Consider the following 17,198-nt stretch of genomic DNA (forward strand, 5'->3'; position numbering starts at 1 on the left):
CCTTCTTAATGAGATGAGTTTCTTGGTGCCATACAATGATTTACTTTAGGGTTGAGTTGCTTTATGATTCCTACACAGTGGCTAATATAACTTTAGATTGAAGATCAAATCCTCAGTATGAGGGTTCCTATCCCACAAAGTGGTCCCATAAGAGCTCCACCTCATTGTAATAAGGCATGTAAGATTTCAAGGAGTTAAGAGGAGCTTATTCTTGTTCTTCGAAATTGACATTATCCCCTCACAAATGATAATTGGACAAAAAGATAGTTTTCGTCATGTCAAAAAGATAGCGAGTTCTTTTGGTGTTGACATCTTATTTTGCTTAGTAGTTGACATCCCCACTTATTCCTATGTCTCGCTAAGTTTGAAACATTTGATAAGATCTGGTAAAGAGAGCCACAAAAAGGAATATGAAGTAGCGAAGATATTTTTTTGTTGGTTTATGTAGGGGAATGGTTTATTGGAGATTTGCATTAGATAATATCTTTGAAAGAGAGCAACAAAAAGAAACAAGAAGACGAGAACATATTTCTTTGCTATAGTGATTACTTTGTCAAATCACATCAAAAGCACGCAAAATTTATTTTCGAAACCGACCTCACCTATTATTGCGAAAACAAAAGGCATAAGAAGATAAGAACATATTTCTTTGTTATAGTGATTATTTTGTTCAAAACACACCAAAAGCACACAAAATTTATTTTCGATGCCGACAAAGCTCACCTAAAAATCAATCTATTATTGCCTTGTGATGCTTTGTTGTAGATATTGTCTTTTTTCTATTTATTTAAAAGGCATCTATTCATTACATTAGGTCCCTTGGTTGACAAGACAACTTTTTTTGTAAGCAAGTAATAGTCTCACGAAATGAGGAGAGACATACATTTCCTATGCACGGAGACATGGAAACGTTTAGCTATAAACAAAGTCGAAGGTTGTGCAACTGGCGCGTGGCGATTATGAAGTTTGTATGTAACCGAGGGGCCTGTAAGAAAGAGCTAAGAGTGAGGTGAATCAATGTATGTGTTGTGTGGGGCAAAATGCATGTGAAGGACAATCTCTCTGTCTCTCTGTCTCTGTCTCTTATCGTAATTTCCCGACAGCTGTAAGTTGTTAGATTACTAACACACTATGTCTTGGGTTGGAAACAAAATTTTCTCACCTCTTTATTACTCCATAGTACATACATCTCTCTCTCTCTCTCGCACACACACACACACACACACACACACACAATTAAAAACACTGAAAGAAGAAGAAGGAAAGAAAGAGCACAATTAAAAACACTGTTAAAGAAGAAGAAGGAAAGGGCCAAAAATGGAGGAGGGACAAATAAAAAGTGTGTGGAGAGGAAATGAGGGACAACTGCAATTGAGGATAAGTATGCCTGCCTGCCTGCCTCCCCTGCTTCATCCCTTCCTGCTCTGCATCCTCCTCCTCCTCCTCCTCCTCACACTCAAGATTTGATTCAGACAAATTTTCGGGCTTGCCAAAGTAGATGAAGGTTCTAGGTTTCCAGACAGCTTCCCACCCTCCTCTCATGATAGCAGAGAAATTTAGGGTTTTCTGAGCCCCTGAAGTGAAGTGGCAACACAAACCTATGGTTTTTAAACACACGACGAAGCAGAGGCGCTGTTAAAGAAGGTCGAGAGCTTCCGGCGCCGCGAAAATAAGGAGCTGATGAAAAGCAAGAGTTTCGGACACCAGGGAACAGAGAATCTAGCGCTTCAGACACCAGGGAAACAAAAAATGTGAAGCGGTTAGAGTTTCAGACGCCGCGATTTGGAAGGGGTGAAGAAATTTAGAGTTTCATAGAAGAGGGTAAGAAATGAATGTTTTTGCTTCAGTCTCGGTGCAATAGTAGGGTTTCAAACTCGATGAAAGAGGAGATTCAATGCTGAAAAGTTAGGTTCTCAGACATAATGAAATAGAAGATTAGATCATAAAGATGTTAGATTTTCAGACATGATGAAACAAAAGATCGGATGATACCACTAGTGAATGTGATGGAACAAGAAGATATAGCCATGAGCGTTTCTCATCCCCATAAAGATAATGGAATTAGAAATGGTGGAGTTATAGCAGAGTACAAGATTGAAGAGAGTACGAGTAGCAACAATAGTAATAGCAACAATAATTACAGCCATAACAACTACTACGACAACAGTAACAGCAACAATAATTACAGCTATAACAACTACGTCAGTGGTAGTATGTGTCCTTATCTGGGTTGTCAACAAAGAGTTAAACCTGCTAAACCTGGTCATGAGACAGCTTGCAGTCCTCTCCATCATCTGCTTGTTATGTGTAAAAGGTTTTGTACTAAGAACCCGAGCTTCGATACCAGTCTCAAGTGTTTCTATTCGATAGGAGATATTCACACAACTCCTCATTGTGCATTTGATACATGCCCTCAAACCCCATGTTATAAAGGGAAATGGTGCTCTGAACAGCACTTCTTGTATTGGCTACAATTCTTTACCAGGAATTTAGACCCTGTTCAGAGGTGTAAATTCCAGGGCTGTCCTCGGCATGTGTTTGTTGAGGTAAAGAGCGACGGAGTTTCACTTCAAGTCCATGATTTCTGTTGTTGGACTCATTGCCAATACCAATATATGCGCCCGAACTCTTTGCCGCTTAGACCAAATAATGAGGTATGCATTACTTTTAACTAATTTCTTTTGTGTGATAACGTCAATATTACCTTATTTTATAGAACCACAATATGAGATAGAGAGGGTTTTTTAAAGCTAGAAAGAGACAGTTTGTTTGAGATTTCCTCCAAACTTCATAGGTAACTTAGCTGAAGGGAAATCTGTTTATATGTGCACATATAAAGGACATTATATATAGTGCTCCTTGTTTGGGACAGGTACATGTTAAGCTCCTTGTTTTGAACTACTAACACAGGAAATATTGTTTATATTGCTTAAAATTAGGATTAGCTCTAAAACACTAAAGTCATTAAATATCCTTATCACACATGCCAAGTTTTTTGAAGAGAGTGGTTGGTTTAGAGTTCTTGTGAAAGGGAATTGGTAGAGGAGAAGTTAGCTGGCTAGAATTCTCTAGGGGAAAATGGGCACCTTTTTTATTCATCTAAATGTGAAGCGCAATCATCTAAATGAGCACTTTTTTCTACTCATTTTTTCCTGCGTTTAGTTTCTTATCTAGTGTAGTTAAGATGCAGAGCGGCTACTGTGTGGAACTCACACCTAATGCGGCTATAGAGTCCTTGAAGGAATATGTGCGCAATAAATCTTCTCAACCAAAGGGCGTGCTAGTCGATGAATGCTTTTTCAACAAACATCCAGAGGATGTTCTAAATGAACCTGGTAATTCTTTGGAAAATCTCTTGGTTAGTAAAATATTGTTTCATTGATTTAAACGTCTGTCATGTGCTAGGGTATCAATCTTGTTGGATAATTGTAAAGTGCAATTGGAATAAGGGTCAAAGAATGCTGAGGACAAAAGATGGATATCACTGGAAACAACATGGCAAGCCTTGTAAGTCCTTTATCAGTGATAGTGAAGTGACTCGAAAACATTTGAGCTATACCAAGTTGGGAGGAAAGAAAAGAAACTTGGATGATTCTGTTGAATCGAAAAATTTCCATATGGTTGAGTATACTTTAAGTGATGTGGAATTTAAAGATTATTGTGTAGTGAAGCTTCAAAAAGGGAACTCCTCTAAACAAGGGAGCAAGAGAAAGCGTATCCCAAGCCGTCGATGTATGCCAAGGTTAGGTCGTAATGATTCGAATCGAATGGTGGAGAGTAATTTGACTGTCCTTGACGATTCATCTTGGTGGGATGCTTACTTTCCCATTAGTCCCAACATTTGACGAAGAAATTAAGACTACCTGTATATTCTTGTGTGGATGATTGAAGTATCGATATGTGTGTGTATGTTATTTGGGAATTGTTTTTGAGGAAAAATTATGTTCGTGATGGGAATCCATTTGTTGACTTGTGTGTGCTATATGTAAAATGGATTTGAGGTTGAATAATCTTCATGAATTCTCTTTTGCCAGTGGGATATTATAAAGTGTTGTACACATTGCAAACCAATGTCGATGGAGTTCAACAAATGTTACTGAACATTGTTGATGAATGAAAGCGAGCCTTGTCAGTACAATGATGTTACAGATACAATGTGAGTGGGCATGATTTTTGCATATTGTCTTGCCGTTGATTAGGTAGATGAGATACATGAGTCAAAAGGGAAACTTAACAGTGAGTTTATTGGAATCTGAGCTCCAGCCTAGAGTTAACATTATCCCTGGTTGACACACTAGGTTGTATGTAGACACCAAGATCGAACAAATTAGAAGATACAATCATTGAACCCTCATCATGAGCATTGAGTATCACTTTCATAATGGGTCGAAGAATGATGAATCCATGAGCAGAAAAAACAAGATGCAAACGCGAGTCTAGAGCTTTCAGTGTTTATTGTCTTTATCACAGAATGAAACCACTTTTTGAAGTCTACCGTCATCTTTGTTGGCATTGAAGTAATTATATTGTTAGTTGGCATTGAATTTTTGTAGGTAACAATCATCTTTCATTAGCATCAACCATCATAATTTGCTTCCTCTCATGGAGTGATCTCTCATCTACTAGAATAGCTCGAGTTGATTTTAAAATGTATATTAATTGTGAGTAGTATTTATTTCAGTTGCTTTTCCCTTGAATTATGTCTTTTCAAAGCCAAGTTAGCTTAGGTTACAAATGTACATAAATCCTAACTAGTTGTCACGTTTAAGTTCTATTTTTACTTTATTTTATTTTAGTTCTGATGATTGGCTAAATACCCATTTTGTTGTAAACCAACTGTCTCATGGGCCAATTTTGGCCTTAATAAGACGTTAATACATCTTTCTTTCTCACCTTTGACCATGAACGCTGTCCAAGCAGATTAGATCACCGTCAAAGTGAAATCATAACAGATTAGTTATCCTTTTTATGCCCAACCCGTCACTGGAAGGGTCAAGGTTGATCCTTGTAGTGCTCAAGAAGAGGAATATCAATCGCTTGGCCAAACATCAGCCTTTATGATGGCGTGTTGTGTGTGTGAAGGGAGAAAAACTCCTAAAAGCCAAGTTTTACAAGAGGCCAAATTTCTTGACTGAAAGGTCACTAGAAAAAGAGAGGAAATGATGAGTCAGTTCAAGGTGTTCACAATCTTTGCACCAACAAAGTTATATCTCCACTTTGATACTGCTGATTGAGGGGCGCAGACCATTGTATATCCTATTGAAGACCATTATGCTGCAACTGATGTTGCAATTATGTAGAGCATGCCTTATAACAGGAAATTATTATCGTTGACATCTGATCAATGCAGCTGGTAGGGATTTTCAAGGAACAAACCATCCATGCAATGGCATTTTATTAGAAAATAAAGAGTAGAGAATGTCACCAAGAGTAGAGAATGTCACCATTTCATCTAGAGTGAGTTCCACTTTTTCCATTCAAAATGCGATGAGTCTCTTTTTACATAAAATCAACATGCATTTTACATTTGATGTTTAATCAAAGTCTTTCATTACATTCAGATCCCCACACACTAATTTGATCAGGATTTTGATCTCTTACTTGGACCACTAATTTCATTGGATTTCTACTAAGGCATATAGCACTGTTTGATTTTTTGCAATGCCACTTGGATAATTAGTTACCCAGAATATAATAATGAGCTAAACATTACATCTTTTCCAAATTTCTTTTCGTTTTAGCTTCAAATTTTCATCTCTGAACACTTCAATCTCATATAGTTTGGGCCAATCTTTTCCAGTAACTGCCAGCAGAAGTCATAAGACACTCGATAAATTATAAGCAGGCAATTACTGGACAGTACAAATTTATTTATGAGAGCAAATAAACAAAAAGCGCACCGAAAATTCGGTCCTTCTCTGGATCCCAAGCTATACCATTCAATACATCAATGAACTATAAAAGCAAAAAGACAAAGACCACGTCAGTTTAAATCTGAAAAAAGAAACTAAAAAAATAAGAGGAAACTCAAAAACCCATGTATGTTTATATCTGAAAAAAATTAACTCATTATCTTCAGAAGCTCCTACTTTTCCTTTTGCTATACAGAGAAATCCTTACATTGTTGCCTTCAGCAAGAAGATTGCTCCTGTCATTGATACAAATTTAATTACTCAATTTACTACATTAAAACAAAGATAATTATATGCAAAAACAAAATGCAATGAATTGTCTGTGTTTCTGTACCATTTGAAAAAACCAAACATAAATAAAAACATGTATATCGCTTTTCTAATGGATTTAAAAGATTACAAGTGCTACCAAACTTGTGCATATGTAAGTGTTTAACCTGAGTCCATGAAGAAGAATCCAACCAAGTACCCTTCCGTTTTTAGGGGAGATCCTAACAATACAATCCGTCTGCCAAAAAAAAAATGAAAGGTCAAAAGACACATTTACGTGGAAATTTTGTCAAATTTCTACGCAATAGTTTTCAATAGAACCAATAGATATATTACCATCCACACATTGGCCCATAGTTCATCATGAACATATTCTAGCTCATTAAGCTGAAAGATTTCTTTGGTCTCATCCTTCACTACATATTTTCTTTCCTCTGCATAGCATAAACACAGATATTTACAACACATTATGATTGTATTTCCAATGCTCATGTTATCTCTTGTAATTAGAGGAGTATACAATATTAAGCTCCCAGTTTATCTTGAGATTGATTGAGACAATGAGTATACACCATATGATGATTATTGAATCAGCATAATGGTCTCGTTCACATTATGGAAAATATTACATATCGCAAATTCCTTTCCCTGTCTACCTTCTCCCGTCTTAAAACAATTAACAAATTATAGTTACTAGTGATTATATGACAATGTGCAAACACGAGTATACAATATTAAGCTCCCAGTTTATCTTGAGATTGATTGAGACAATGAGTATACACCATATGATGATTATTGAATCAGCATAATGGTCTCGTTCACATTATGGAAAATATTACATATCGCAAATTCCTTTCCCTGTCTACCTTTTCCCGTCTTAAAACAATTAACAAATTATAGTTACTAGTGATTATATGACAATGTGCAAACCTTTGAAAGTAGATGGTTCCATCACATATATAGTTGAACTGCCATCACTCCCATATAGGACTTTACCATCAGTAGCCAATCCCCATCCATCTTTCATTGGATGTTGGAATTTCCCTGACTATGAAAAATGATATGAAAGCATGATCGTTACCAAAAATTGAGGATTTATTACCGAGTTTCCATGTTTTTATAAGTTTTTCTATTATAGGAAAGATAGAGGTACCCACTTACCAAAGAAAGAGTGCTCTCATCATAAATGAACCCATATGTGATCTTCCAAGCCACTTGAAGTAATCTAGCAAAACAAAGTAAGTTCATGTTAAAATAAACTGAATATGCAAAGATAATTAAGACTAAAGACAGTTAAGAAGATCAGTTAAGTCTGACCTGTGATTGAAAAGGGTAAGTCCTTCACCAAAATATTGGCTGCTCATTTTGTTCTCTATTAAAACCTGCAATTTCACTTTTTCTTTTTTAATCAACGAAAGAAGGATGCTCTTCCAATATTCTGAGGTTTTCAAAACAAAGATATAACACTTTTCCACCTCTTATCCATCATAATCAAAGTAGGTATGCATATGAGATCCGAGAGATTAAACAGGGATAGCCTATCCAAGGTTTTCAAAATAGATTATAATATAGGTGCTAGAGACGTAAAGTAGGTATAGACATGAAATCAAGAGACACAACATCAGCTCTCTTTTGGCTGTTTAGCATTTCTATGGTAGAAACTTGAAAGAGCTTCAAAAAAACTGGACAAATGGGTGGTTATAATTTATAAGATATTAAAGTATATCAAGCACGTACCTTACTGTATATAGGTTCTCACATCCTTATATAATGCAACAGGGATTATTTTTCATGCTACAGTAAGTATAATTATTATAAGATCTTGATAGCAACATATTCGTTAGATGAAACTCTAATCAATTAATAGACAACCACTTAATCTGAGAATAATCAAGTTATACAATAATCCATCCTTTGATTGTTGGATGTTCTTATATTGGAGTCAGAGAACTACAATGCACTATGAAGCAGAACCAGGGAAGGGGAAGCATAACGTAAGGAAACACCGCTTCTTGCCATTGCGATAGGCGACCTGCAGCATACAGTTTTGTACTAGGAAAAAAAGTACTATATATTATAATCTGCAATTTGGCAGCATGGACACCCATTTTAGAACATGGTTCTTCCATCCTCTTCCATATGGAGGAATATGGATTACTTGGGTAAAGCCGACAAATTAAAGGCAGCAACTTGAGAGAAAACGTGAAGGAGGATTTGTTGTTTGCATTCCGATAATCTCTTCCCTTACATAATTCCTACAAATTCAACTATTCTGTTGATTTTATTTTCTACGTGATTCATGGGTTTGTTTAGTTGAGTGATGTTCGAAACCTTACATGTGGTGGAGACATCCAACAGTGAGTAAACCCTGGTGGTGTTAAGAGTCTACTGCCCGATATATAAGCCCAAGTTACATGGAAAGAAACTATTATTTGGGTGCAGAATAAAATCATCAATTCATACTTCATTAAATCATCTCAAAGTAGAGAATCTAGATAGCTTGACCAAATGCGCAGGCACAACAAAGATCTTTGCGAGCTATACCATGCAGATATAATATGAGAAGTCTATTACACATGAAGTTGCCCTGCCAGCAAGGGGATGTGAGACACATATAGCAACCTTTAAGTAAGAGTATCATCTTTTCAGAGCTGATGAGAGCACCCAATGAGAGGCAACTAGGTCTCTTCTTACTTGTGCCTCCCCATTACTGAACTATTCTATTACTATGGCAAGCATGAATGCAAGGCCTATTTAAAGGGTATTCAAAAAATTAACATATACTAGGCACTGCACTTCCCCAATAGGATTCATGTGTCAATCATCATTCACCAAGTAGTCTAGTTTCTATCATTGTAGCTCCTTGCAACTAATAGTTGTTTCTTTTTCCTGGTCTATATGTATATTGTGTCAGAAGAAACATTGTGAGTTTGCAAGCTTTTGAGCATTCATTTTGAGTGTCACTTCATTCCAAAGTTAACAGTTTTCATTGGAATTAAACAATTTTCTTAATTTCCAAGAGAAATAAGTAAAGAGGAAGCTGTGTAGATATAGAGCTTAAAAGATAGACCATACAGTTTACAATAGAATCTTTGGTAATGGATTCAAACCTCTCCAGAAGGTGCGTGCACTTTCCTTACAGATGACTGCAAAAATGTAGCATAATGGAAGAAGTAAGATGTTGATATTCCCTATTACTGCAAAGACATCACATGCTCATAGTACATTACCCATGATAGATGATGAATTCATAACTTACTAATCCATATAATCCTGTGGACTCGTAAAATGTATCATTCCCTGCAAAAACAAGCCCCTGGAAAAGCAAAAAACTTGGGTTTACTGAAAGAATAAAAACCGATAGAGAGGCCATCTTATATGTGAATATGGGTGAAATCAAAGCTAGGGATAGGTAAATGAGCCTAATGGGCAACATTACTAAGCAATGAGATGCTTTGCATGATCCATGGGCAGAGATAGTGGCGCAAAAGACATCTCCATGCCACTAGCAACACAATTGGGTCAAATTCATTCATGTAATGGATCGGGAGAAGAAGATGTTCATTAAAGTAGATATATCCAAGTTTATGAATAATAATCCTTAACCTGAGGAGCTAAAACCTGAGCATAGAATAATTTCCGAATCCAGATTATGGCTATCCCCATTTATGGCTGAATGCTGATTGGCTTATCTCCAGCTTTGATATGAACCTATCACATATAAAACCTGTATCCAGATTATAACTATCCACGCTATAGATGGCTATAAGGCTCCCAGATGCTAATTGGCCTTTTTCTAGCCCCTGATTTGCCTCTTGTTCTCATGGTAAATGCTTAATTAGTAGTTACACATATGCTCAAAACATCTGAGGAGCATAGACTTTGATAGATGCGTAGTTAATAGGTACATAGCTTGCTCTTAACATCTATGAAACAGAGAAGTTCATAACCTGTGTGAAGGCCTGTGGATCATGCTCATATTCATTCACGATTTTGTATGCATAAATGTCATAGCTGCCCTTATGAGAATCGGAAGATGCCTGATGAAGCAAAGGCAGCAAACATACACACTTCCTTAGAGAAGAAACCCGCTCAATTGGAGCAGAAACCAGATTAGAATCCTAATTTAGCAATACATTCTCAGAATTTGACCTTTCTTTTCTGTTCACAATCTTTGTAAAATGACGTAAAATTGACAATATATCCTCAGATTTACAAAGTATTTTTATATTGAGAGTCACATAACAGTATCCCCTCATATGCTAATTACAAGATTCGTCTGATTTTTATGAAAATTCTCTTCATAATCATCATAAAAAATAAATATACAAGTACCATATACAATATAATTGCTAGAAATCTGACCTTTACCATATTTTCTTTCTAAAATCATTATGAAAAAACCTAGATTTAAAATATCATTGACATGATAGCTAGGGTTCTATCACATATTTCTCGTTAGAATCCTCACAAAAAACTCCAACTTTCAGACATCGTTCACATGATAATTACAATATTCTTTGATCTCTACAATTTATAACTTTAGAAGGAGAAAAAGAAAACTCAAATTTTACAAATGACAACTGTAAGATCTTTCGAAACTTCACCACAGTTTCTTTTCCTTAATCTTCAGACAAAAAGAAGAAGAAGAAGTAATTCATTTAAGAAGCACCGTCAATCACAAGAATGTCAAAGAAGATCAAATAAGCATACCTGCTTCAATCCGAAGCTTCGAGAAGCAGAGTAGATTATGAGGATTAACATCGCGAGAAGGGGACATAGAAACTTAATTAAATGAGTTTTGTTACTCTGGAGAAAGGAAGGGGTAGCAGGGGAGATACTCAATGACTTGACTGATTCTTGCCTCGCCATGGAGGCTTTAATGGAAGACCTTCGGGATAAAGATGAAGATGATGGTGATGGTGATGGTGATGGTGATGGTGAAGAGGAGGAGGAGGATGAAATGCGAGATTTAACTTTAGACAGTGGCATCGGGGTGGGTGCAGAGTATCAGACAGAGGAAGAGGGGGGAAACAAAAGGGAAGAAAGTGAAACAAACGAAAAAGGAGAAAGCGAATGAAACGAAACGAGAGAGAGAGAGAGAGAGAGAGAGAGAGAGAGCAGAAAATATGTATCCCTTTGAAGGACACCCAGATTTCCAGAACACATTATAAATTTATATCTATAGCTCAATCCCCCCGGCACAGGCTCTTTGTGTCTATCGGAGATCGGACAACCTGAAAGAAACCTTAATCCCACGATCCGCCACTACCATATCACATCACTAGAATGTCGTAGCCTATTGTTCCAAAGATGAAAAAAAGAAAGTTGCATGCTCTCTCTCTCTCTCAAGAATGCCGCACCCTCAATTCGACATCTAACTAACGTAAGGAATTATCTAGGATGTGCTATTGTAAAGGTTGACAGAGAGTTGGCAAGCATTAAGGCTCTCATGTCGTATGCTAAATCTTGAATGACATTCGTATTGATCATATAAAAGGTAAGTCTTCCCCCATACTTGATTCTTGAGAAGATTGTTTATATGTCGTTGATAGTGATCTAAATTTGTGACAAAACCGGCCCTTGAAATTGGATAGAAATTGAGTTCAAGATGTAGATGTCTCCCCATGTTTGCCAAGGTAGTTCGAAAGCAAGAGATGGTCTTGATTTGGCCATGGAGCAAGTGTCTCAAAACTATGATCACACCTCTTGCGTGTTGCAAAATACTAGATGGGATTGTCCAAGCACACATGATGGAATAGGTATTTGCCATTGAAATGCCTCTTGTATGTATAGCGAGAGAATGATGACAGATCATCACCTCAAGTAAGTCATAGATCTAAATTATTGGGGTAAGTCCAATAAATAATTTATTCACTTATTGTATAGATATCATTTTATTCACTTCTCACGCATTTTAGTGGTGTAACATACACATTCCATGGATTCTTTGCAATATATTCCAAGAATAATCATGCTTGCACTATGAACAATTGTGTTGACACAACAATGTCCTTTTGAAACCCTTGGATATTTCTCCCCATTGAATGAACAAAACCAAATAAAACAGACAAACCCACTATACTAATGATTTTCTTAACGCCTTTTGCACAAAATGAAATAGAAACATACATTAATTAGGAGTTAAACACCAGGTTAACACTTCATAATGCTAGCTACATATACAAAGTAGGCACTTCACAACATCAATCAAGTTTGCAAACAGAATTATGATGCATCATCCTGCATTTTATCAATAACCAGTGTGATCACATACAACCTTTCCGTACAACTCTTGCTGATTCTCACAATATAATTTACAAAAGAGCAATCTGCAATGCTATTTTGACGATCAAAAACTATAATCCGTATTTTGATTGATACCCATCACTTAGATCCAACATCTGCCAATAAAGTACCTTTTCATCAACATAAATGCTAGTATCTCATATACAAAGTATTTGAAATCCTTTTCATTCATAATAGTTAAAAATCTGGAAATATACTCCTTAATCATCACAGTAAAAAAACATGCATCTTTTCATATCTCTGAGATTGTTCAAGATTCAAGACTAAGCTTCTTTCTCATACTTAAGAGGCTTAACAACCTCCCAAGTGAAATCAGGGTCATTACGACCAAAATGCCCATAGGCAGCAGTCTTCTGATACCTCTTATTCCCACCTCGTCGAAGATCGAGATCAATGGCAATCATACCAGGGCGGAAATCAAAGTTTTTCTTTACAATCTTCAAGATCTCAGAATCAGGAATGCTACCAGTGCCATAGGTATCCACAAACACCGATAAAGGTTCAGGAACACCGATTGCGTAAGAGACTTGTACAAGGCATCGGCGAGCAAGATGAGAAGCCACAACACTCTTAGCAGCTTGCCTCACAATATAAGCACCACTTCGATCAACTTTTGTGGGATCTTTACCAGAGAAAGCACCACCACCATGAGCACCCCATCCACCATATGTGTCGATGATTATCTTTCTTCCGGTTAGACCAGCGTCTCCATGAGGGCCACCAATCACGAATCGGCCAGATGGGTTTAAGTGGAAAATGGTCTTCTCATCCAAATACTTTTCAGGAATAACTGGCTTAATCACATGCTCGCGCAAATCAGAAACAATTTGATCATTTGTGACTGTTTCATCATGTTGAGTTGAGATAAGTACAGTATGAACTCTGAGCGGAACCATAGCACCTCCTTCATTTTTGTATTCCACAGTAACCTGAGTTTTTCCATCAGGTCGAAGCCATGGACATGTTCCATTCTTCCTAACCTCAGTTAGTTTTGACCCTAGTTTTGTAGCCAAGACATGGCTCAATGGCATCAACTCCTCTGTTTCATCTGTAGCATATCCAAACATATGTCCTTGATCACCTGCACCAATCTCTTCTGGCTTTTTTGTGAAGTGGCCATGAACAACTTGTGCAATATCAGGACTCTGTTGTTCAATGTTCACCAATATTTTGCAGTTATCAGCATCCAAACCAACTTCTTCAGATACAAAGCCAATCTCTCTACACGTGTCTCGCACAATCTTTTCATAATCAACCTTTGCTTTAGTTGTGATCTCACCAAATATCATCACCATATTCGTCTTAGTACAAGTTTCACATGCTACCTTGCTCTCAGGGTCTTGTTCCAAACAAGCATCAAGAATTGCATCTGAGACTTGGTCACAGAGTTTATCAGGGTGTCCTTCATTCACAGACTCGGAGGTAAAGAGGAATGTATCCATTTTTCAGTCCAGTTCTGTAAACGGTTGGTTCAAGACAATGCATCAAGAGAGGTCTATATTTTAAGCTTGTGTAGATTATGAACCAACATTGCAGAAACATGAAGTGCACAAACTGACCAGTCAGAACTTACCAGCAACACTTGAGATTGATTTCAACAAAGAACAATAGCAATGATTCAATTCAATTCATAGTTAAATGAAAAATATAGAGCATTGTTCGCATCATATATATAATGTGTTTCTCCCGATTGGACAATGTAGAGTTAGTATACATCAGTGGCCTAAATGAGACTAAATATGGAATATTATAAGGTTTCTGTTATTAGCGTTCTTTACAGCCTTATAAGACAACAATCATACAGTCATGATTCAGTCCTTTATCAGGCTTGAATATGTAAATGCTGTAAAGCAACTTAATATTTATTTTTGTTTTAAAAACCATTAGTTTTTTATTTATTCAAGCCTTCAAATATTCCTACTTTATTTACTGGGAAAAAGATGGCTTTTAGTTATGTGGAATACCAAAAGATCATGATATAAGAAATCTATCCACAAAAAAAATAAAATCTTACTGAAACCCTTGATAGATGTTCTTCACCAAAATCAGTCACATGCATAGTTTGGAAATTAAATATTGTTACGATATAGACTATTATACAAAAACTGCGAAGAAATTTTTAACGGAGATAAGAACCTGAGAAGCAGAAAAAACAGATAGTTTTAAGTTCTCGATGTGGCAAGAGTTATCTGGATAACAATCCTATCGGGAAAGCATTAAAGAGAAACAAGCTTTGAAATGACGAAGCGACCTTGCTAACTGTCAAGAATGCCTCTTAACACTACCACGCGTCAGGAGGATAAAGGTAAAGAAACATATTGTAAGCTTAAGGAAGAAACCTTTTTAAGTATCAAGAAAAGCTAATATAGAGAAGAAACACATAGTTTTCACTTGCTGATATGGCATGAATTATATGCATAATAATCTTATAACAAACATAAAAAAGAAAGAAAATTTAAGAGGAATAATTTATATTAGCGAGCCACTACTAAGTGGCAACACATTCTCTGAGGGAATGAGAATCTTTTGCAGGCTAGTAGAGGAAGCTTGCAAAAAAATGCAGTCATCAATACAAAAAGGCCGTAAACATGATTACTTTCCTAATAACCTATGGTATGGCGAGCTTACTTGATTAAACCCCGAGGATATAGAAGGTAAGGAATCTTTCAGATAGGAAGGAAATCGTGGACAGGTCACAGAAACAGAAACCTACCGTGATCCATGATTACATGCATACCGTAATAGCTAATGAATACCTAAAAGGAATAAACGGAGATCATGCTAGAGAAATCGTAAATATCTTGAAAAGAGACAAACTATTCGATTCAGGAAAGGAATACCGTGAACAGCGTGATTACATGCATGATCGTAAGACGAAAACCAATATAAGGAAGCTTGAAATTGAAGCAAGATATGGCGAGCTTATATGAGAAACAATATACGATATAGCAAAAGAAAACCTTCACGTGATTTTCAGATGATTATACGCACAGTCCGGTACATGAAGGGAAAATCTAGAATAGAAACAATAGTCTTTCGCATGATTAATCCTGGGAGAAAAACAAGCAAAATAAGTCTAAATTTCTTGAAAGATATGGCAAACTTTACCTTGCGCACTAAATAGATAATTATAAAAAGAACAAGCCATAGCAAGGATGGCATCCATAGTAATACGAAGAAGAAACCACAGCAAGGATTACACCCATAGTAATCAGAAGAAACCACAGCAAGGATTACATGCAAATAAATCCGATAAAGAAACCATTGCAAGGAATACACACATAATATTCAAAAGAAGAAATCAATCATATAGCAAGCAGATATTTGAGGGTGTGAATCAAATATATGGCGAGCTTATCTCAGAGGATATAACAGAAGGAAACCATAATATTACTAAGAAGAAACAATTGCAGAAGGAACTTGAAGGTGTGCAGAGAAACTATGGCGATTTTACCTGTGGAACCCGTAAGAGCAGAAGATTCAGAGGAACGAATCAGATGGAAGAGAAAACAAAACCAGCAGCACCTAACGCCAAGGTTATTCTTATTATACTCCAGCAGAAAAAACCACAAGTTCTTTCTTTTTTCCATTTTCCATTTCCCATTATTCTTCTTTGTTCTTTTTCTTTTCCATTTTCCATTTTCCATTTCCCATTATTCTTCTTTGTTCTTTTTCTTTTCTATTTTCCATTTCCCATTATTCGTCTTTGTTCTTTTTCTTTTCCATTTTCCATTTTCCATTTCCCATTATTCTTCTTTGTTCTTTTTCTTTTCTATTTTCCATTTTCGTTCCTTATATGTTCTACAAGAATGAAGTCCCAACACACACCACAAAGAGAAGCACTTAAGTCTTGGGAGATGGTTCAACAATGAGTGTGCATCACATTGTCTCATGTCCCATTTCATGCCATGCATTAATCGATCTACCCACCCACCATCATGTTCTTCCGATTAGTGCCCCATTGTGCATCGAATCAACTAACTACTCATTCCCATCATCAATTGGGATGTTGTTACAACAACGTCGTGGTCGAATCATTCCATGGTCGGCATGGCATGTGTTCGAGCAATGGAGCCACGATTCATCAAGGCATACCCCCCCCCCCCCCCTAAAATGGTTTGTGGTAAGAAGTCCTAGCGAGAAAGTAGTAAAAATATAGAGAATTAACTGCTTGCAAAGCTTAGCATGCAACACCCCTCACTCTCGTCCTCCTTGGATATATTATCTCAACGGCCCTTTATCGAGTGGAATCAATCATTATTACATCACAAATAAAAAATCTCGTGGCATGGCATAGGAGATAAGATATCATAAATAGTAAGTGTGTTGATGATTATTACAGAGGAGAAGCACTCTAGCAAAGGAAACGAGTGTTGGGATCAACATGGCATCATCTTAAAATTTGTGCATACGAACTAGCAGCATTAGAGGAAGAAGCCTTACGAGGCCACACATGAAGAAAATGTTCGCCAATATATGAATGTAGGAAATGGAAGACAAGGGCACACAAAATTGTGCACGCATGTTGAAAGAGAAAACGTCTGAGCAAAAAAATTATTGTCCATACATCAAACAATGATCCTAGCATTTGAGCGAAGGCAACTTAATTGGCAAGTGGTGTCTCCTCATTGTCAATTCATCACAAGAACACCCCATAAAAGAAGAGCCAACGAGAGAGTGAGAGAACTTAGAAGTGGGGAAGATTTA

The 17,198-nt window shown here is 36.7% G+C and overlaps 3 protein-coding genes across 8 annotated transcripts; 1 reads left to right on the forward strand and 2 right to left on the reverse strand.

Moving 5' to 3' along the window:
* The first annotated feature begins 1,523 nt into the window (after positions 1-1,523).
* Positions 1,524-3,969, forward strand: LOC147863814 (uncharacterized). Its single transcript, XM_087319820.1, has 2 exons — positions 1,524-3,335; positions 3,406-3,969. Exons 1-2 carry the CDS (start codon positions 3,125-3,127, stop codon positions 3,843-3,845), a joined length of 651 nt encoding a protein of 216 aa, XP_087175946.1. The 5' UTR covers positions 1,524-3,124; the 3' UTR covers positions 3,846-3,969.
* Positions 3,970-5,527: 1,558 nt separating this feature from the next.
* On the reverse strand, positions 5,528-11,223 carry LOC147863815 (glutaminyl-peptide cyclotransferase-like). 6 transcript variants are annotated; one of them, XM_087319887.1, is made up of 12 exons: positions 10,896-11,221; positions 10,133-10,222; positions 9,442-9,498; positions 9,293-9,328; positions 7,500-7,564; positions 7,344-7,407; positions 7,113-7,230; positions 6,519-6,616; positions 6,350-6,420; positions 6,121-6,148; positions 5,901-5,955; positions 5,528-5,803 (listed from the first exon to the last, which is right to left on the reverse strand). In XM_087319887.1, the coding sequence occupies exons 1-12, from the start codon at positions 11,172-11,174 to the stop codon at positions 5,703-5,705; spliced, it is 1,062 nt and encodes a 353-aa protein (XP_087176013.1). In that variant the 5' UTR covers positions 11,175-11,221; the 3' UTR covers positions 5,528-5,702. The 6 variants fall into 6 exon arrangements, 3 of the variants coding, with proteins under 3 accessions (XP_087176013.1, XP_087176014.1, XP_087176015.1); XR_015529819.1 differs by having other exon boundaries at positions 5,707-5,803; positions 6,067-6,148; positions 10,896-11,223; XR_015529821.1 differs by having other exon boundaries at positions 5,707-5,803; positions 6,090-6,128; positions 10,896-11,222.
* A 1,414-nt stretch (positions 11,224-12,637) lies between these two features.
* Positions 12,638-16,065, reverse strand: LOC147863816 (S-adenosylmethionine synthase 2-like). Its single transcript, XM_087320472.1, has 2 exons — positions 15,946-16,065; positions 12,638-13,947 (listed from the first exon to the last, which is right to left on the reverse strand). Exon 2 carries the CDS (start codon positions 13,931-13,933, stop codon positions 12,755-12,757), a length of 1,179 nt encoding a protein of 392 aa, XP_087176598.1. The 5' UTR covers positions 13,934-13,947; positions 15,946-16,065; the 3' UTR covers positions 12,638-12,754.
* Positions 16,066-17,198: the final 1,133 nt, after the last annotated feature.

Source organism: Azolla caroliniana, unplaced genomic scaffold, assembly GCF_043228905.1.
Source record: "Azolla caroliniana isolate FFs.n. ecotype wild unplaced genomic scaffold, voAzoCaro1.0.p SCAF_5, whole genome shotgun sequence".
NCBI lineage: Eukaryota > Viridiplantae > Streptophyta > Polypodiopsida > Salviniales > Salviniaceae > Azolla > Azolla caroliniana.

Excerpts from the sequence above, each read along its gene's own strand:
- LOC147863814 (XM_087319820.1), top strand. The coding sequence starts at position 3,125 with ATGAGCACTTTTTTCTACTCATTTTTTCCTGCGTTTAGTTTCTTATCT. Across the intron at positions 3,336-3,405 it reads GGATGTTCTAAATGAACCTG|GGTATCAATCTTGTTGGATA; the intron begins GTAATTCTTTGG and ends GTCATGTGCTAG.
- LOC147863815 (XM_087319887.1), bottom strand. The coding sequence starts at position 11,174 with ATGCCACTGTCTAAAGTTAAATCTCGCATTTCATCCTCCTCCTCCTCT. Across the intron at positions 6,421-6,518 it reads TATGGGCCAATGTGTGGATG|ACGGATTGTATTGTTAGGAT; the intron begins GTAATATATCTA and ends TTTTTTTGGCAG. Across the intron at positions 5,956-6,120 it reads TTCTTGCTGAAGGCAACAAT|TTCATTGATGTATTGAATGG; the intron begins GTAAGGATTTCT and ends TTGCTTTTATAG.
- LOC147863816 (XM_087320472.1), bottom strand. The coding sequence starts at position 13,933 with ATGGATACATTCCTCTTTACCTCCGAGTCTGTGAATGAAGGACACCCT.